Source organism: Amphibalanus amphitrite, unplaced genomic scaffold, assembly GCF_019059575.1.
Source record: "Amphibalanus amphitrite isolate SeventyFive unplaced genomic scaffold, NRLGWU_Aamphi_draft 000159F_arrow, whole genome shotgun sequence".
NCBI classification, from domain to species: Eukaryota; Metazoa; Arthropoda; class Thecostraca; order Balanomorpha; family Balanidae; genus Amphibalanus; species Amphibalanus amphitrite.
In genome coordinates this window covers 445161-466649 of record NW_024881654.1, presented here as the reverse complement: position 1 = coordinate 466649, position 21489 = coordinate 445161, and the positions used below count along the sequence as shown (strand labels likewise).

The 21489-nt window shown below is 55.4% G+C and overlaps 1 protein-coding gene across 1 annotated transcript; it reads right to left on the bottom strand.

The window, feature by feature from the left end:
• Positions 1-220: 220 nt before the first annotated feature.
• On the bottom strand, positions 221-20728 carry LOC122383284 (protein timeless homolog). The gene is made up of 14 exons (XM_043369560.1): positions 20725-20728; positions 20373-20456; positions 18119-18203; positions 9305-9446; positions 8000-8068; positions 6256-6401; positions 4929-5020; positions 4513-4731; positions 4169-4303; positions 3600-3824; positions 3169-3362; positions 2830-2932; positions 2031-2208; positions 221-1400 (listed from the first exon to the last, which is right to left on the bottom strand). The coding sequence occupies exons 1-14, from the start codon at positions 20726-20728 to the stop codon at positions 662-664; spliced, it is 2415 nt and encodes an 804-aa protein (XP_043225495.1). The 3' UTR covers positions 221-661.
• Positions 20729-21489: the final 761 nt, after the last annotated feature.

Here is a 21489-nt window from a genome sequence, read left to right as displayed (position 1 = left end):
AACTGTTTGATAGTGTTTTGCATGCATCTAAACGCCCGTTGGATTATTAGGGAGGATTCCGTCCGTCCTGCATCCACTACATGTACGGGCCTCCGTTTAGTGGCAGAAGGCGGAAATCTGGCGTTGACAAGAAGTCATAGCCTGCAAATCAACCGCCGCTCGCCCTTGATCGTGCATACATCCCAGCCATCCGTCAAATGAAATGACCAACTCAGCATTGTTTGCACATTCTCTGCTTTATTATAAGGCAATTACATCCATGTAAAATCCGTAGCATACCAAACACCACGCTGAAATGGCCCCTCCAAATTCCAAACTTACCTCCTATCGGGCGCATAAGGTCATTTAGACGCGCAATACGGCCAGCATCCTTTACGCAGTCGCTGACCGGCTTCCGTTAGGGTTCCGGTGCTCAGGTGGCCGGCCGCGGGCCGGCTGATCCGGCGCTGATTGGTTCTGACCGCCGCGTCCCCCCCCCCCGCCTGGCGGTCATCTCCGGGTGATCACGGCGGCGCCGAGCCGCACATCTCAAACGGATCACTATGAACGCTCCTCTTGGTCGAGCATGGTCCATCCACAGCGGAGGGACGGCGAAAGGCGCGCACTATCTCTCCGTGTTCAGGTGGCACGCATTCACCCATGTCTACGGGACACGCCCCGTTCAGTCGCTGTCGCTGTCAATCACCCTACGCGCCTTCTTCGCACCGCTCGCCCGTTTGTTAGACTCGACGTCGGATCCTTCCTCGTCCGAGGACAGCATCCTCTTCTGTTGGGTCTCTTCAGCGTCTCCACGCTCCCCACCGCCGCCAGCGGAGCCGGCAGTCTTCACCTCATCTTCAGAGTCTGAGGCGACTCGAGAGGCGCGACTCCGCTGCGTCGACGGTGACGTCGCCCGACTGGACGCCGCCCGAGACGAGCTCTGTCGAGAGGTGGCCTGGGACGACTCCGCGTCAGAGTCGGAGGAAGAGGAGGACGAGCGCGAGGAGCGACTCCGCTGCGTGGAAGGACTGCGCCGGGTGCTCCTCGATGTGACCTGAGAAGCAGACTTGCCTGACGCCGACGTGGCTTGAGATGCTGACCTGCCTGAGGCCGACGTGGCCTGGGATGGAGCGTCGTCCTCCGAATCGGACGCGACTCGAGAGACGCGGCTGCGCTGGGTGGACGGTGTCCTTCCCGAGGCGGGCTGGGACGGAGACCGCGCTGCGGAGCCCTGAGCCGGCCCGCCGTCCTCTGAGTCAGAAGCCAGCCGGCCAACCCGGCTCCTCTGCGTGCTCGGAGTTCCGTCAGCCCCAGTCGGGGGCGGCTCGTCCTCGGAGTCTGAGGCCATCAGACGGCGCCGCGGCTGTGAGACAGAGCCGCCGGCGGACGGCGAGGCCCGGCCGGGCGAACCGCCCGGAGAGCTGCGGACAGCGGATGACGGGTTATTACCACACTACCCCGATCGACCACTCGAAACTCAACAGGTTAGCAAGTTACAACACACCGATCGCACGAACATAAGACAAGCCTGAGCTAACGACAGGTCGAGTACATTCATAGTTCAATTTCACAACGCAAACGTGCCTAGAATACTATGAACCAGCGACAAGTTCGCAGTATCGAATTACTAAGGTGAAACCGTTTGCTTCCTAAACCGCGTCACTACCACAAACAACAGCCCAGCACAAACGGCCGGTTTTCGGCGGGTCCGCACCGCCGCCGGTTTCAGTCCGGTCACGGCGGGAGCCCGGGAGTGGAGATGACAGCACGCTGGCAGTCGGTTAGTCGAGGAAACATTGGGAGGCCAGCCAGGAGAGAGCATATTAGACCAAACAGGGCCGCCCGCCGGCCGCAGCCGCCAGGCAGAACAACACCACATCGGCAGTCGGGTGGGTGCGTGAAACTGGACTCGGTGGCACACAGCGACACATGGCTATTTATGTAACAGAAATAAAATAAATAACCCGAGAGACAAACCCGAGTGTTGGATGACGTTCATAATCAGTTTCGCACCAGAGCTCCACTCTGAACAGACAGAGCACGTGACTCACCGCTGTGGAGCGGAGCCGGGCTCGTCCCCGCTGTCCTCATCAGACGACACCAGGCGGATCCTCTTGTTGGAGGCCGTCCTCGGCGGCCCCTCGTCCTCCGAGGAATCTGAGCCGGGGTCCGGCCGCTCACCGTCCTCCTCCGGTGCCACGTTCTCCTTACCCGAGCCACCGACCTCGTCTGAAAGAACGGTTTCAGAGTTGAGTCACGTCAAGGTTAGATTATAACGAACGGGTGAATACATCAACAATATGAAACTAAACGCTCTGCAAGTACGTAGGTATATGAACATCGTAAAGCTAAGCCACCTGCTGGCGTGGCGCGTTTGTCCGTACAGCACACTAACTCAGCCGCAGGCGCGATCTCATTTGATCTGCAAACATATCTGCCGCTTTATCGGGCGATATTTTAGCCGCCGCCCACTCCCGTCGACCGGCGCTCGCCATTCCCGGTGAGCCTCGCTTTGATCCGGGCTGCCCCGGGTAACGGATAGACCCGGCCCGCCTAACTGGAACGCCCTTGTGTCGCCGACGAGCTTTGTATGCCGCCTCGGAGAGCGGTGTGATTGTGCCCGCGTATCGGGCGGCGGGCTGAATATTTTCACCATTACGGCGGGCCGGGTGACGCCGTCGGCTCCGCAGATAGATTGACGCCTTTTCAGGGGGGCAGCGCCGGGTGAGCGGGGTGAGCGGGCCGGCCGGCGAGTCCGCAGGGATCGGGTCGGTCTCCCCACCTGGACTACCAAGGGCGGCGCGATGGGACCACAGTACGCGCACTGCCACTGAGCGGGGTGGGACGTACCGTCCGGTGGCGGCCCGTTCCCTGTCAGACAGTCGGACAGAACAGCGGCGTTCCTCAGCAGGAAGTCGGTACCCGCCTCCGACGGCCACCGCCAGAACATCTCCTGAACGGGAAGACGGAACCGGTCAGTGCGATCGTCAAGGGCAAATAAAAACGAATGTGGCGTGGAATAGCGGGATAACTTACCGGAATAAATAAACTAAAAAATGCGGTAAATATTGTAGCATATCTACAAGAAGACCGTCAACACACCGCCAGGTTAAGGTCAGTAAGTCGCCCTGCTCGGACTGTTGAGTTCCAAACAGGCCCCGTTGGTGGGTTTCTGAGCCCCTAACGTACCCCCTCGGCGGGTTTCTGGGCGCCCAGCAGCGACACCAGTTTCTGTCCGGTCTCCGACTCCAGCGCCATGGCACTGGGCTCAGAGAGGGGGACCAGCGGCACCGCCTCCTCGGGGTCCTCGCGACGCAGTTCCTCCAGATCCTGGAGCGCCTCCTGCAGCCAGGAGAGCACCTCGGCGGCCGTCTCCTCGCCAGCTGCAGACAAACAGAAAATAACGTCGGTCAGTTCCAGGCTCAGATCGAAAACGAGATTTAGCTCACACCTCAAATTATGAACTTCACACGGGACATTTAGTGATACGCAGGGGATGTTCACAATACAATCAGCGATCTTCACAATCCAGCTCGCTACGTTCATCCATTCATAAATCGAATTTAGCTCGTCAGTCAAACCTGGCCAGAACTTATCCCGTCTCACAATCTGGCGCTCACCGAACTGTCTGTAGTCGCGGACGGCCGCCGCCACCTGTCCGGCCGACACCTGGCGCACGGCGGGTCTCCGCTCGGCCGGCCGGCGGCGGCGGGGGGCCGACGGGCGCCGCGACGGGCCGCCCCCGCCGCCGCCCCCGCCAGAGCGGCCACTCGGGCGGCCCGAGTCCTCCTCGTCAGAGGAGGAGGAGGCCGTGTCCAGCAGGTCGTCATCGTCCGCACGGCCAGCTGAAACAGCGGCGACGGAAAACACTCAGACTTGGTCATGGTAGATGTTTGGAGACATCTGGCTCGATGAGAATTGGATGAACCGCATGTTGTAAGAAGCAAAGTAGGTAACTCAGCGAAACAAACAGCAACAGCCAACAGTCGAAATGAAGACACACACACGAGAGGATTCAGACGACGTTGCAAACTAGCCAGGATCGACAGAAGATGGTGTACAATAATCCCGGGCGTTTAACTAACTCCTTACAGTTACCACCTACTATCACTTTGCTGGGCAATCAGCTCAGCAATTACACCTATCCTCCAACATCACCCAACCGTAGCTCGCCCCACCCGGTCCGTACCGTCCGCGCCGCCGGTGCCCGGGTTCGTGCGCCTCCGCCGCCGCGACTTCATCAGTCCCAGTTCCTTCAGTTTCTCCTTGATCATGTACTTGGGCCGTCTCACAGTCAGCTGGTCCCAGATCAGGTTCACCGGCGCTGCGACCGGTGGGCCGGCGGTCAGCGACAGGCGTCAATAATAGCGACGGCAGTATTTGGAAAACCATGCACAAAGATCCACTTACAAGTTAACACGTTAGACTAACTTGTGAACGGCACAAGGTAAATTGAACATACCTACATGATCCCATGCATTTTTCTCAGTTGATATCCATATCTAGCCGGCCGATCCCTTCGATCAGACTTACCGACGCCTTCCTTGTTTTTGTGCCAGAGCTCCACGAGGTTGGCCGTTTCCTGTTCGGACCACTGCGGCGGTGGCTTCCTGACGCCGCGGCCGCGGCCGGCGCCCGACAGCTGCCGCGTGTCCGTCACCAGACCCAGCTGCTTCAGCTTCTTGATGACCATCCGGCGGCTGCGCTCGCGGCAGATGAGCGCGTCCAGGATACGGTCCACCAGGTCCCGCTCTGCGCGGGCCGAGGGGAGTATGTTAGGCATACTCACTGAAGAGACGTCAGGCGTGACCAAATTAAGATTCGGAATGCCAAGGACGTGTAACATGAGCAAAACAGGCCAGCATGATTTGATGAATCAGTAGGTAATGTTGCCTAGTTTTGTAAGCTCCGTTTTGGTTGTCAGAAGCGTCTTTGCATTGCGCACGTACCCGGGTCGGGATCCATTTCCTTGAGGTCCTCATAGACTCGCTGCAGTTCCATCTCCTCCTCTTCAGACCAGGCCAGCTTGGTCGCCTTGGACCTGGGCACGGAGAAGGCCATCAATAGCAGTCACCAGGGCGGTAATGAGTTATAAATACCGTCAGGTTATGCTCATTGCGGTAATAGGGTCGGCAAGATCATTCACGTTACATCCATTTCACTTCTCGGAACCGACATGAAAGCAATACGGAACACAATTGAACAAATCAGACCAGCCAGATTGCTTTGATTTTCCGTCTCAAGATCAAAGTAGCCCAGCAGACACATCTGTTGATGGCTTTCATATCACACCAGACAATGATGCAAATGAATGCTGGTGAATAGTTAATGTGATGCATGTAGATGAACACATCAGTAACTTTTTGCCGACTTTGCGCCACAAAGCATCAACAGGACCGTATCTAAATCCCATCAGCCATAACTTGCTGCATTTAGTGAGGTCACGCAGCGACTACTGGACGTGCGGTTTCGTAGGTCACAGGAGTTCACGATCACACAAATTCAAGGCAAACAGATATGAAGTTAGAAATAAAGGAATCGCGATGAGCGAAGAGGGAAAGGAGAGGTCAGAGGCGCGGGGAGCTGATATTTGGTGCCGATGTGTGCCTCTGTGTCAGCGGAGGAGTCAATATTGGGTCCGATCGGCGCACTGCACAGCGGCGCGGGCAGCCCTCCCCGCTGCCGAGGGCGGCGCTGACCACACAATAATACCATCCGCGCGGCAGAGAAATAACACCCGACCCAGCAGGAAAACATCGCCCACTGACATGACACGCACTGGCGAACGTGTACCGAGCATCGGACAGACGACTGACCGAATTTCGACACTCGGAGTTACCGAACACTGCGCAGAACAGAATAGACCACCAGGCAAAGTGTACGATCATCCACACAGGTCACCCCCCCGTCAGGCCATGGTCAGACCACCAGCTTAATGCCATCATCGCACGTTGTGGCCCAATAACCGTCTACTCAACCTTTCTCGGTCCGACTCCCACGCGTCTATTCCCATTGCGCCTGCTCCTTGAGCGCCCATTCCGACCGCACGTCATTCCAATCACAGATGGGACCGATTTCCCGGGTCCGATCCAATCGAACCCCGCACGGCGCCACTCGAGTAATCGCCTTACGATTTTCGGCCCGGATAAACAGACGCTCCCGACGGCGGCGAGGGCGATCGATTTAGCTGGGAACGACACAAGGACAAGAGGAGAGTGAGCGGAAGCAGATGGAGGACCAGGTCTAGGACGGCCAACCCCTCAGTGGCACACTCACGTCTCTTTGTAGGAGTCGTATCCATGCTCCAGCTCATACACCTCGCGAGGGGTCTTCCAGAACAGCATCTCCATGAAGATCATCTTGTTGGTGGCAGCCATCTGGAAGAACTTGGACAGCACATACTTGGCCAATTTGACAATGTCCTGAGGAAGAAATGTTAACGTAAAATGTAGGAACCTGTTTCAAGCATGAAATTTGCGATGAGAGGTAGGCATGGAATGTGTAAACTGTAAATCGCTATTGAGGTAACCCATATATTGTAAAAAAAAATCGGCCAAGCACTTTGGTCCAACGGCGTGTCATAACAATCAATACAACCTGGAAACTGCTCAGGAGGCACGGTTTCGCGGAGGCACAACATACAACAGCGTAATACCACAATGAGCACCACATACAATGCAAAGACACATGTCCCTCCAGTTGATATATTTTAATCGACTCTTCGACTGAGTCGCAGTCGATTTTCAAGCCACGAACTAATGGCGTTCCTAACCTCTTCAGCATTCCGTTTGAACAAGCCCTGTGTTGTTAGAATTACTTATTCTGCAAAGGTCATGATACGATATAATGAACTGTTCAAAGTGACAAAATGGCACGTCTTGTTTGTTTAATGAGTTTTAGCTCCTGAACCCATCCGCAATCGGCCTCTGGGTCTCATGAGAAACTGACGAAGTTGGATTGACTTCATCGGAAGTTCAATTAGTAGAGTCGAGGAAGCTTGGTAAGAGCACCTGTGACCTATAATTAAGTATTTTTTTATCATTTGTTTAAAACACGTCCAATGGAAGATAACAGCGATAATCTACGCCAAAAAGTCAGAGGTCAAAGGAAATCGCTCAGTCGCCGGAATCTTTTTAATGCGAGGCAAAAAATACAGACCCCATCTGCCAGAGCCGCCGTGTATTGCTTCGTCCACTGCCAGAGCCGCCTTGTATTGCTTCGTAACCAATCGCCAACAAGCTATCTCACAACATCGCTGCTATTTGATAACCATGAAACATCCTTCTATGTCATTCATTTGCGTACAACCCAGTCGCCCCACTCCAGCCACAAAACGACCCTGGACCGACTCGGCTAGCTGCCACCGGTAAACCGATTCCGCAACTTTGATCGTCCGTTTGTTTCCATTCGAGTTTTGGCCGGACAGCCGGTGCGGCGGGCTATTGGAGTCGGAGAGGCCGCGGTGGCCAACTTTTACCATCACATCACATTAGCCGCGTCCCGGGGGAGAGGCGGCACGCTAACCGCTCCCCGGGCGCCCATTGGACACCGTGAACCGACTCCGAATTAGCCGCCCCGGCGCAGCACACACGGCTGCGGTGTGTGCGAGGCTGCGTGGGGAGGAGTGTATTCTGCAGACAATCGAGACAATTAGGACAAGGTGCCAACTGTCCCGCTGACATCTCGGGTTCATGTCGAGCCGTTTGTCCCGACGTCGACCCAGCGCCAGTGTCTCTTCACTTAAACCTTCCCATTAAGAGCGAGCGAGGTTCATTGCTTTAATCTCATCCGGTCCCTCCATTTCTTTGGACACCATATCACAAACCACTGCTACTTTGGTGTCCGTCCCGCTCAAATACACTGCCGTGACATTCTCCCATCCCACTCCCCCTCACCCCCGATCCCAGTCCTCGAGCTCAACAGCGCTCCTCTCTTGCGCCCCTAATTAGCAGGCTGTATACCGGAGGCTCCACTAGTCTCCTTACCCGGCCCCCGGAAACTGGACGGAGCGCATCCTCACCTTGAAGGCCGGGTTCTTGTAGTGACGCGGATCGTCCATCAGCCGCTGGAACGTCCTGAATAGGCTGATCTGCAACGGAAGCACCATGTGATGATTAATTACATGGAAGCAGAGGTGACATTGGGAGTGGGACGTACGGGTGGACCGTGGAGGGGGGGGGGGGGGCGTAGTGGCTGTGACGACTTATGTGGGTGACGACTCCAACAGCATGACAGGGCTAAACAAGAAACCCAACAGCCGTAAAATAGGTAGGCATCATCTAGCAGTGGCGAGTTGTTTTCTAGCTGCAGTCGCCTACACTCCCTCCCACGCACAGTATACAGTCATCCACAGTCTCACCTCGAGACCGTCCGCGAGCTCCAGACACCCCAGCTGCTCTACCGAATTAAACGGCGCTCCGACATGCAAGGCCGGCCGATTCCGGGCAAAGTTGCAGCTCCAGCGCCCATTGATTGGACGCCAAATGACAGTCACGGGCCACCGCGAGGTGCCTGAGGCGGTCATTCGTCTTTTAACTTGCAATTTCCGGTGCGGTGCGGCGGAAAATTCGCCGATTTCGCGTCTGGCGGCTCACCTTTGACGGACAGGCGTCTGTTGGTTCAGTGAAACTTGGAGCCACTCGTGACCCAGCTGTCCATCACTCGCGAACTTCGGCCTAATGACCGGCTTACGAGGGCCCACTCTCTGCTGACCGCGCGTCAGAGCTGAGTGACACAGTCCGTCCCTGAGGTGTCAGGCCTCAGGGACACAGGACGCCCCTAAGGTGTCAGGCGTTAAGGACACAGTAAACCTTAATCAATGAAGACTGCAGAGTCCCCACCTGACCTCTCCTCTCCTATCTCTGCTGCACGCCTATTCTCAGCCCTATGTCCGTCTATCCGTCTGTCTGCCCGTCTCTCTCCCACCCGTGTCTCCCTGCGTCGGGTCTGTGTGTCGGCGGCCCGTCTGCGTCTCCGGCCGCCCGATAACACTATCCGGCCGGCCGCCAATGGGCCCGGTATTGGGCGGCCTCCGATACCGCCCCAATGCCACTGACGCCACCGCCCGCTCCGCCGCTGATGAATGCAGATTACACTAATGACGGCGTGACGCAGAAAATAATGTTGGACAATGGGGAGCGGACGAGAGACCGAGCACTGCCTCGCCGAGCTCGTGGTTTGCGTGTGTGCAAGCGGCAATGATTGTTCCTCCAGTCACTGATTCGCGGATTGTTGGGTTTATCCATCGCGTCGATCGAGTTTGTCAACGATGGGTAAACCATTCGTCATTCACCCTCTAGCCCCGGTTTCCTCCCTCTGAGCTCACCTGGAAGAGCATGGCGGGCATCTTGTGGTCCCAGGCCACCCTGTGCAGCATCCTCAGCACGCAGTGGTTGGCAGCCGGCGTGTTCGTGTCGAAATGACGCAGCAGCCAGCAGTACGGCTCCAGAATCTTCGGAGACATGAACCTGAAACGGGAGATCGTCGTCAGCCAGCATGCGGAACATCGACCAGCGGCGCATGCTTCGGAGCGCAAAGTGCAACAGGAAAAATGTGGGTGACAGAGGGGTCATGAAGTATGCAGTCACAAAACATTGTTTACATGAGCTCCAGGTTTTGTTGATTCTCACAGACACTGTACTACGACTGTAGACACTGGACGACTTCTGTAGGTAACAGAAACTACTCTAACTGAGGCTAAACGACCTAGCATAGGGTGTGCTGCGGAGAGGTCACACTTGCTTCTGGTTTGTTCTTGGAAGTGGTTTATGATAAAACACGAAAATAATATTTGTAAGGTCGCATTTATCATTAGGGAATGCAATCACTGCCCACACATTTGTTTTACGTCAAGCCGTTCGCGAAGGAAACCCATCAGGCCCAGGCAGCCGCCCGCTAAAACTAAGGGAGGACTCATTTTTCATCGCGGCGAGAGAAGTCCGGCTATCAGAATATCCTGTGAAGCGAGAGAAGAAGACATCAGAGCAAGTGCCGCGCCCTCCAGCGCACTTCATATTCATTCCCAAGATGAAAGCGGCGCGGCCGGTCTGCCAGTGGTGTTTTATTATTCATGCCTGGCTCCCGTCGCGGATAAATAAAGTCGTGACATTGATTTCCCGTTGTTAGAAAGCCCTCTGAGACGGCCTGCGGACACAAAATAATAATTAGAACGGCCCTACCGAGCGAGTTTCAGCCGGGCTTTGGGCACGTGGTGGCCAAACTTGGGGCCACAGCCGCCAACTCCCAGAGCATGCATGCAAAGTTGGTGGGATCCCGGCCGGCGCGGCGGCCTCCGTCCGTCCGTCGGAGCACCGTCCGTCGGCCCGAGCCGGCAGCAGTCGGCCTCCGGCTCCACACGGCCACAATCAGCTGATGGCCGGGCGGCGGCGGCAGAGGCCGAAATCAGACACCGCGGGACGACCGGGACACTGATCAGCGCGCCCGACACGTGACAATAGCCCGAGGTGGTCGTCTCAATTCCAGAAACGACCGTCCGTCTGACCAGCGCCACCTCAGAAATCAGCGGTCCCGGTGATGATGCCGGGCTGCAGAAGAAAACGCAGGAATAAAGAAGCCGGCGGGCACCCGTGCAATTATATTGAGTCATGTGCAAGTGAAAGCAGTATTGACTTGTAGCTTAACGCCAATAGCTGCATTATCATAAAAAACTACATTGGAGACCACGCTATACCAACCCTGCAACTTGTACTTAGAGTGAACGCCTATGACCGGAAGACCAGCGTCTTATATTTTCGCCCTACGCGCGTGGGGCAGGCCCGTGATGGCCGGCCGGCCCGTTTAATAACAGCCTCCTGGGCGGCAGCCACCGCCTGTCCCGGTGAATAAACCAGGCCCAGCTTACAGTCGGGAACAGCCTGGAAACGGCCGGCCGACAGCGTGGCGGCTCCCTGGGGTGCCCGGCTCCGCCGCTGTCTGCCGGCACACCCCGTCCCCGCCCGACTCCCTCCGCTGTCTGCCGGCCCACACCGTCCCCGCCCTGCTCCGCCGCTGTCTGCCGGCACACACCGTCCCGCCCGGCTCCGCCGCTGTCTTCCGGCACACCCCGTCCCTCCCTGCTCCGCCGCTGTCTGCCGGCCCACACCGTCCCCGCCGCTGTCTGCCGGAACACCCCGTCCCTCCCTGCTCCGCCGCTGTCTGCCGGCCCACCCCGTCTCCGCCCGGCTCCGCCGCTGTCTGCCGGAACACCCCGTCCCACACCGTCCCCGCCGCTGTCTGCCGGCCCACACCGTCCCCGCCCGGCTCCGCCGCTGTCTGCCGGCCCACACCGTCCCTCCCGACTCCCTCCGCTGTCTGCCGGCCCACACCGTCCCCGCCCGACTCCGCCGCTGTCTGCCGGAACACCCCGTCCCCGCCCGACTCCGCCGCTGTCTGCCGGAACACCCCGTCCCCGCCGCTGTCTGCCGGCACACCCCGTCCCGCCCGGCTCCGCCGCTGTCTGCCGGCCCACCCCTCCCTGCTCCGCCGCTGTCTGCCGGAACACCCCATCCCTCCCTGCTCCGCCGCTGTCTGCCGGAACACCCCGTCCCCGCCCGACTCCGCCGCTGTCTGCCGGAACACCCCGTCCCCGCCGCTGTCTGCCGGCACACCCCGTCCCGCCCGGCTCCGCCGCTGTCTGCCGGCCCACCCCTCCCTGCTCCGCCGCTGTCTGCCGGAACACACCGTCCCTCCCTGCTCCGCCGCTGTCTGCCGGCCCACCCCTCCCTGCTCCGCCGCTGTCTGCCGGAACACCCCGTCCCTCCCTGCTCCGCCGCTGTCTGCCGGAACACACCGTCCCTCCCGACTCCCGCCGCTGTCTGCCGGCCCAGAAAAAGTCCCTCCCGGCTCCGCCGCTGTCTGCCGGCACACCCCGTCCCCGCCCGACTCCCGCCGCTGTCTGCCGGCCCACCCCGTCCCCGCCCGGCTCCGCCGCTGTCTGCCGGCCCACCCCGTCCCTCCCTGCTCCGCCGCTGTCTGCCGGCCCACCCCGTCTCCGCCCGACTCCGCCGCTGTCTGCCGGCCCACCCCGTCCCCGCCCGGCTCCGCCGCTGTCTGCCGGAACGCACCGTCCCCGCCGCTGTCTGCCGGCCCACACCGTCCCTCCCGGCTCCGCCGCTGTCTGCCGGCCCACACCGTCCCTCCCCGCGTCGCGGTGGCCGCGCCTGCCGGCCCTGTCCGACCGGCGCGTTCGATTTCTCCCGGTTCACAGCGCGCTCAAAGGCAGCAGAACCCGGCCAGATTAGGCTCCCAGGACGGTGAATTTATGTCCGGTTCAGCCCGCCGCCTCCGCCCCCGTCCGTGGCGCTTTTTCTCTTTGGGTGGGCGCGTGATAAAAATATGGGCGGTAGGCGGCCAAGAAACGGCGGCGGAGGACTGAACAGAACGATCGGACGTCTCCCCGAGGGACCGTGGGCACGCAAAACAGCGACATCGGACAGAAGAGGATTTCCGGTCAGGTCACAGACGATCTGTCAGCGCAGCGTGCCAAGATCGGTCCACAGAGGTGGAAACAAGCGGTGCCGGGATATAGCCTTCGAACAGTGGGATATCGCAAAAGGCTGTATGCAAATTATATCCCTACATGTCCCATAAAAACATGTCATGTATATGAGCGTTTTGCATCTACCTGTAAGCATGTGATGTAACAAATAGAACTTTCAAGAAGCAATGATATGAAGATAAATAATACCCATCATTCGACACATCAAGATTCAGAGGCTGAACGATCAGCATTTACAGTTTCAACGGAAGAACGGAAAATCCCTCTTCAAATGACAACAATAACGATTTCCAGCGACTTCCTTTCAGGAAATGACTTCAATAAGAAGAATGATAGCCATAAAAGTGCAATATGCAACCCACCCATCGCAAATCTTCAAACATGTCATTCCAAATCAAAACAAGGCAATTGAAAACGCCGGGCCGTAAAACCCAATAGTCGATGTTTGTGGAAAACGACTTCCGTTTCCAAAGATTGGGAGCGTCCCGGTGCGCCAGTCTGATCCAAACATGTTATTTCACCTACAAACCGCCGCAAACGGTGGCCATTGTGGCCAGACTGTCATACAACAATAATAGCCGCCCACTGCTGCCTACCTGTGTCTTATAGCCCAAATACGAACATGGAATACGAATGACAACCCACCTCGAGGCTCCAGAAGATAGGTGAAGTGTATTGGACGCTCGACAAGAGTGGTAAAAGCTGGACGGAAGGACGGGACAAGGACGGCCAAACCTGCAGGGCTACTACTGTGACACTTCCACGTAAAAGGAATGACCGCGTCTTGGACATTCTCTGGAGCCTGCGATTCATGCAACTTGAACGAGATGAGCACTCAGACGACTAGCCTTCATTAAATTCACACATTGCAAAAGTTCTGAAACTAAAAGCGATCGGTGGCAACAAGCTGAAACCAGATTTCAAGAGATGGCTATCAGTTTTATAAACGCAGCTCACCGTGAAGCCATTTGCGGTCTTATCTTGAAATCAAGCTGCACACGAAAGAGGCAGCTGCAAAGCACCACCGAGGTGGACCCGCGCCTGCTTTCGGTAGAGAAACCCCACCAATAACAGAACACCCAACCGAACCATCCCGTGCGTTCCCCAGAAGTGCGGAGTCCCCAGCGAGCTCCGACCGCCGACTCTTCTGAGCGAGCGGGTGGCATTCGATCTGAACACTTTCCCAGAAAATATGGCCCCGAATAAAGTCCTATTGAGCGGGAAGGAAATGAATAGGCCGGCGGCCATCGATCACACGTAATCGACATCGAACGATGACAAACGACAGCCGATGAATGCGTGCTCAGGACGGGCACGGGATTATGCAGTGTGATATGCGGCACCACTTCATCGCACCGGAAGCCCGATACGGGGTGATGGGGTCAGCTCCGGGCGACAGCGTACCGGTGCCGGTCAGTGACCTACCGGAGAAGAGGCCCGACATACGCGCTGCAATCGGATAATGTAAGGATACGGCTCCAGCTAGACTCAATACTGCACCAACAGCTTACCAACCAACATCACTTGGCTCATCTCAATGGAGCTCGGATAATACTATATACTTTGGAAGATATCTACTCACGACAAAAAGCATCCTGCATTTATTCACAGCATATCGACCAGTTATCCCCGCCGCTTAATTCCATACCCATCGCGAGTACCGTACCCAATCAGAGGTCAATCGGTTGAACAGAGCTCCGGGTCACAAATCACCCCGGCAGGGTCCTGGCAGCGGCCGTACCTGAGTTACTAGCGGTGGCGCCAGTCGGGAGAGGGAGATCGTTAGGAGGGGGAGGGGAGGAGAAAGGGAGCCAGCGCTGAAGGGTGAAACAAGACACTTTCACCAAAAGATAAAAATAGGAGGGCTTTTCGCGAAGGTCATTACCGCACTGTGACGGCATTACCAGAGTAAAACAACAAAATCATCAGGAGTTCCACACCCGGACCCCCCCCCCCGACGGTCCAGCAGCCTCACTATCCTGCGTTCCATTGACCGCCGGATGACAGACCGTTTTGACCACGCAGGGACCGCGGCGCGGCCGTCACCACAGTTTCCCGGAGGCGCACCCAGATACTGTCAGACGTAATTGTATTTCCAGGACGGATTACCTCGAAATGAAAACAGACGCCGAATAGCGGCCCCGCTGCCGGAAGCTGCAGCTGAAAACGGCCCGCAGTGGCGGCGCCTTTGAAATGGGACAGCGGCCAGGTTATCAGCCGTGACCGTTAGGCAGCTGTGAACATCACAAAAGCACTGACACGGAGCGGCCTCATTAGAACACAAACGGACGTTAGTTCAAATGCCAACCCACAAACGTACTGGCGACCTTAGGCTGAGCCTCATTAACGAGCGTATTAGACATTTTAGGTCCACAAACACCGCATTATCAGAAAAGAATACAACTTACGACTTGCCAAGAAACAATGTAAACAAAATAAAGAGCAGGTTTACTTCAGCCACCTCAAACCACGAACCAATGTTAGCGAGCATTACGCTGTGTAACACGCAATGTCACGCAATGAAGAAACATCTTAAACTCTTTAAATCATATCCAACAAAAACAGAACTGCAACTGCACATCCAATCTAATCCACCTCCGTCCAATCTCAACCCAGCCCCCCCCCCCGCCCGGCCTGCATCCGACCTCGCCCTTGCCGGCCACCTCGACACCCCCCCCCCGCGCCCGCCCACCACGTCATCAGCATGGGCGGCGCGTGCCGGCCGGCCGCCAGTGCCAACACCGCCGCGGATTCCGGATTCCGCCCGGCGCCCCAATACCGGGCCGCGCAAACTGGACAGTCGGGCCCGGCGGGCGCGGGGCGGGCGGGGGCGGCGGAGCCACTATGAACTCGGCGGCCCGGCCACGCCGTCACACAAATAGCGCCGCGGCCGTCCACAGACGAGCACACAATGGTCGGCGGCGATGAAGGGCCATCTCGAGAACGGGCCGCGGCGAGCCTGCGTCCAGCCGCACACAGGGATTCCGCGCCCAGGGGCCTCCAGAAGGTCACAGGTCAAAGGTCACGAACAAATGGGAGGACGGAGAGAGGCCAGCCGGAACGGCGGATAACTTCAGCCATTGGGGAAATGTAAATTTAAATCAGTTATGGGCAGTTCGGCATTTCAACCATCAGGAAGATTCATCGGGGCTCGCGATTAAGGTCAGACCGAACTGAGTGCAGTGTTAACCCTATTAGTGGCAGGGGGGGGGGGGGTTGTTTCTATCCACCCCTCAGGTTTTTCGGGAATATCTCCGAAACCGCTGAAGCTACGATGCTGAAATTTTCTGACTTTTCCTAAAACTAAATTGGGCACATTCCCTGAAAATTTCAAGTTCATAACTTTACCAGGGGCGGCTCCAGAGCACTGGGAATTGGGGGGTCCTATTCGTGAAGCGAGTCATTTGGGCGAAGATCACGATGCTGCACCAGTTTTACGAACAGTGAATGAAAGGTATCATGTGATAACATATACAAAGTTATTGTGCATCCTCTTTTGACACGTTTTTGCTATAATAGGCGGATCCAGGCGTCCAAAAAGGGGGGTTATTTTTACCTCCCAACATAGGTGCCCTGACACCGCCTATGCATGACCAATACAATTTTAGTCGTTCTCTCATAAGAAAATTGTAACATAACAAGACCATTGCCACCCTTTTTAGAAACAGTACCAACAAAAACCTTATTTACTATACTTTTTGTGTACCCCCAATCTCAATGATCTGTATCCGCCTATGATTTTTGAAAATGCATATTTTTAGGATCCATGTGAATTCCTGGTTCATTCTCTATCGATCGGTAAAAGTTGCGTTAAGATTGGTTCAGAAACCTGGCCGTGATAAACAGTCGAAAATGTGTCTGCAATTTGCCCGTTTTTACCCCCCTCTACCCCCCTATTGACATTTTGTAATTTTATTTTTTTTAGAAATGTAGATCTCGTTGAGCCAAATCGAATGCCGTTTGAATTTTGAAAATCGGCCGGTTAGATCTCGAGATATCAAGGGGGGTCGTAAACAGCCCCCCCTGCCACTAATATGGGGTAGCCAGGAGCCTGCCACTAATAGGGTTAAGAGTAAGAAATGAAAAGGAAACATTAGGAGGGTTTAGCTTCAAACATTTAGCTCGGATATTCCGGAGAGCTGGATGCTTCTCAAAGCAATGATGGTCTACAAATCAGCGAAGCAAATGCACTGCAACATTTATAACACTATCCCTTTATATATAATGCCCTCCATCATCAGCCAATCGCATGCTCCTCCGAGAACGCATAACGCCCGTCACTAGCGCGGGAACTGATACAAGCCCCACCCAATAATGGGCGGCACAGGTATATGCTCTCAGCTCTGGGTCTGTCGGTAGTACGGTACCGTCCCGGGGGCTCTCGGTCGGCTCAGACTGCCCCCTGAGGGACCGCTCAGCTCCCTCCCCCCGCCCTGTGGGACCGCTCTGCCCCTCCCGCCGCCGCTCTGCCCGGCCCGGCCGGTCCCGGTCAGCACCTGTGGCGCCGACCGGCGGCAGCGGCGGCACTGCCGACAGCACCAGCTGCCGCTGAGCGATGGTGCTGCTGAACGTGACGCATCGGCCCCGGATGTAATAGGGCGCCTAGCGGACTCGCAGTGGGCGCTACCACGGACGGACGGAGGAAATAGCGCACCGACCGGGAGCCGGGGGTGTTGTCTGGACACTGGCCACACTTTAGCTCCCCTGCACATGACCCACAGCGGACTGGATTCTGGGTCCAGAACTACGGAGATGACAGGCACGGCTAAAGGAACATACATCTCTCAAGAAACAAACTGTGTGACTCGTTGCAAACTCAAAAGTCAAATAGTAAAGATGCATATCTCATGTGAAATTCTTACGAAAAAAATAGTCCTTCCAGTCACCATGAAAGACCATGCCATGCAACTCCCTCATCGGACTGAAGCGCGAAATATAGTTGAACAGTTGCGAAGAACTTCCCGGAGACGATATCGGTTCGATCGTTTGAACAGCTTGTGCCGTCTTCACCAATCGAGGAAAGAACTGGGCTCAACTAAATCCCTGTCCGACAGTGGCGCGCCATATTGAACAGATGTTTAGACTTGCAGTGGTTTGACAGTCACTATTATAAGCAATAGCTGCTGAATCCAAAATCATTCTTCTCCTCGCACGCTTCGCATCCTTGCACATTATATTGTTAAGCAGAAAGTATGCGACATTTGCATTGCCATTCCTAACGAACTAAAAAAGGTCAGCTGTCATCAGGACTGGGAGTGTAGGTATACCAGCAGCTGGGAGCTGTAACGATGACTCAATTAGTTTATATGTAAGGCAGCGTGTATTCTCGTGAACACCGTATCAGGAGTCGTGCGATAGTGCACACCTGCCGTGGACCCCAGTCAGCTAATGAATAATGAGTACCCGGAACTACTCGCGGCGAACGAGACAAGACCCGCATGAGCGGCAAAGGGCCCCATATTAATAAACACAACAGGAATACATGCATGGACGAGATGGGTAATTGTAGCTATAGACTCAGGAATAATGCGTACAGAAAAAAAAAAACAAAGTGAAACAGCTGAATGAAACAAGTGAAAGTGAAGTGTGTGAAACAAGGAAAGGAACATGTCAGGTGATGAAACAGTGAAATCCAACACATACCTCTGAATAAACTCCTTGAACTCAAACTCTTGCTCGCGGCCTTCTTGCATCACCTCTTCCTCTTCATCCTCCTCGTCTTCATCATCTGAAAGAAAAAGAACATTCAATGGCCGCTGCAAAATACTACCACCAACAACCTTCATACCTAAAGCTGCACATCAATTGCAATCCCCTATTTAATGTCTCCGAATTCGCGTGCCCTCCTTTTCTTGGTCCAAAATTACGTTTCGATCACTGCCCGAACGCAAAATGTTCTGTAGTTAAACTTGACGTACTCAAATACAGACAGGAGTGTGCACTGTGCATTACAAATGATATAAAGTTGAGTCGTTGATCAATGTTTGCCTGAAGATATTACTAACGGTTATCCGTAATAAACAACGTAACAACCCTTTGCCACAAAAAATAACAGGAGGCAATGTCATTACGCGCGGTGTAATGAACCGTCGTCTAGCAATGGATTGATTGTGACAGTCTTGTAATGGACAACGCCGACGATACATTATTTTATTACTGGCACCAATCGGCAGCTCTCGATGATAGTGTTCCCAACCAACGACGGGAGCCCGATTCTGGCTACATGTTCTCAGCCACTGTGACAACGAGCAAATCTACTGTTTTAGAGTCATATTTTTCCCAGGTTTATGTTTGTAGATATAAAACTTTATCGGAATTCACTGGGATTGTATTGCGTATGCAAGTCCAAATATTTCGGCCAATATTGTTTGGCCTTGGTCACTGGACAACTACAATTTTGTACAATATTGTAGTTGTCCAGTGACCAAGGCCAAACAATATTGGCCGAAATATTTGGACTTGCATACGCAATACAATCCCAGTGAATTCCGATAAAGTTTTATATCTACGAGCAAATCTACAACAAGAACTTCGGCAAAATTATTCCGAATTTAGCTACGCACGGCATCAAGCGCTGCAGTCACTAGCAGCATCCACCAGTCAGCTACAGCCCGGCTCGGCGCGGTCCAGAACAGCACGGCCCGGCCCGGTCCGGTGCAAGGCCGTTCGGCCATTATAACCATTCACACGACTCTGGCACTACGCAGATAAATCGCTCAATTCGCCAACTTTCCGCGTCCATCCAACTCAGGTCGACGTGAGCGGGGCGCGGCGCCGCCAGGATCGAAAGGCGCGCAGCGGCCGGGGGTGGCACATCACAGCCAACTTCCGGTGATACTCAGGTAGTTGGAACGAGACTTGAGAGATGAGAGACGCTCCTCGCCCTTTGTAAGCGCCAGGCTTCTTTAAGAGATATGAAATTAAAACCTGAACGCCCGAAATGAGAACCTGAGATTATCATCGTTAGTGACCAAAAATAGTCCGTGAGCCGGGCTCAGACAATGCCAGACTACACCCGGACATTAAGGAGCGGCCGGGACGGCTGTAGCCCGTGACAGAAGCGGGGGAGGGGACAGCGTGAAGCAGACTCACCACTCACCAGTGGCTCAGCGACTATGAATTTCAGGCTCTGATCACGGACCTTTCCGTCAGCGTCTGGTCCCAAGGGGCGGCAGGGCCGGCGGTGACCCGGCTACTCCCGGTTACCACCGACCTTCAATTCCGTCCGACCACCGGGCCCTCGTATTGATGGCCGCCGCCCGGCCGGAATCTGTGAGAGCGCGGCCCCGGGCGCGGCGTCCGTACGAGCACCGCCCATCCATCGGGCCAGCGTCGCTACCCATCAGCAGCGCACGGCCGGCGAATGTGGCTAACGGGGGGGGGGGGGGGGGGCTGGGGCACCATAGGAGCGGCGCCGAGAACGGCCGAGTGGTTGGTGCCCGTCGGGATCCATAGATGGATGGGCTGCCCAGTGTGGGGACGGCATCAGATGAAACATGGTGAGTTTTCATGCATCGCCTAGGAAGAAAATTGAAGTTCGCCAGAAAATGGTTTCTGTCAATGACAAACGAACTGGGCGGTGTAGCCAATTCAGCCATGAAGGTGAGTGAAATGCGCCATCAGAAGGGGATTATGTATGGTTAGTGAATTCCTATACAGTCATTCCATCCCACTAAAGAACAAAGAAGAGCAGCTGAGAGGACAAACTAGATAAGAAAGCAATTAAAACTTCAAACAGCTTGTTTCATCATTATAAGTATCCCCAGCCTCTCTCACGACTTCCTCATAATCAGTGCCACGCCACAGCTCTATCAATGTAATTACGCTCAGCCAGGCCGGTCAGACGCAGATAGGAAATATCAGTCTGAGACAAACACTCCGCTGGGCCGTCCGTTACCTGGCACATCGTGCTGCTGCTGTTCGTCCTCTCCACCAGCCGTCTGCTGCTGCTGCTGCTGCTGCTGCTGCTGCTGTGACCGTCCTGGGGAAGACAGAACCGACAGTTACACAGTGCATACTCTGCTACTAACAGTTTTTATAACACAGATTTAAGAGCTTCTTGTCCAATGCACGTATACTTTCATTTATCGCTTCCTACCTTATCCCAGATAAGCAAATGCCATCTCATATTGTCAGACTTTTGCTCGTCCGTAGACCGGACCTGCGGCGCCCGGGCCCGCCGTGATATACCACCGTTCCATCGGTCTTTTATCGTGTCTCGGCGTGGCCCGGCGCGCGCCGAGCCGCACCCATCTCTCTTCCTGCCGCCGATCAGGCCGCATTATGTACAGCATTGTCTCTGGGAGTGGCGCTTCCTCGGCGGCGCCGGCAGCAATAACTCCTGGGCGCGGGACGCCGCCACACTTCCAGTTGTCCCATTAGAATGATGCACGGTCCGCACGGCCCGCCACCGATACATCCACTGCTGGGAGACCGAGTATAGTGCGCTACTCATATCTCGGCCACGCAACGAATGGAAAGGCCAACCGTGCAAACGTGTGGGATGCAAAACTAAGGACATTCGATGTCTGAATGCATCTGGCGATTCGATACTTAACAAAGATCAGGCGGATAAGCCGATAGACAGGCGAGCTACAAAGGGTTTCTTCAAGGTGTAAGCCGTGACCGGACTCAGGACTTACCGGAGCTAACACACACCTTGTGAAATACGCTTCACATTCACCTAACCTAATCCATCTATCAGCGTTTGTCATGACTTCTATGAGTTACCGATTAACTTAAAACGACTCACTCGGCGACGCCAACAAATAAGCACAGAGCCCACACATATAGGTGAAGGTCGCCAAGTGAATACCTGTTAAACAGTTTCATAGGGATGCCCTGCCAAGCGTCACCAAAGGACGTGACACATCTGTCCCCAGTATCCACTGCGCTCCAGAAATGTCCCCAAAGGTCGCCCGCTCATCATCACCAGCATGGCACAGTCCCCGCAGTAATTTTTCATGAACGCCTCAAAGCGGCCGAAACGTCGTCATGAAATTTCTCGCGAAAGA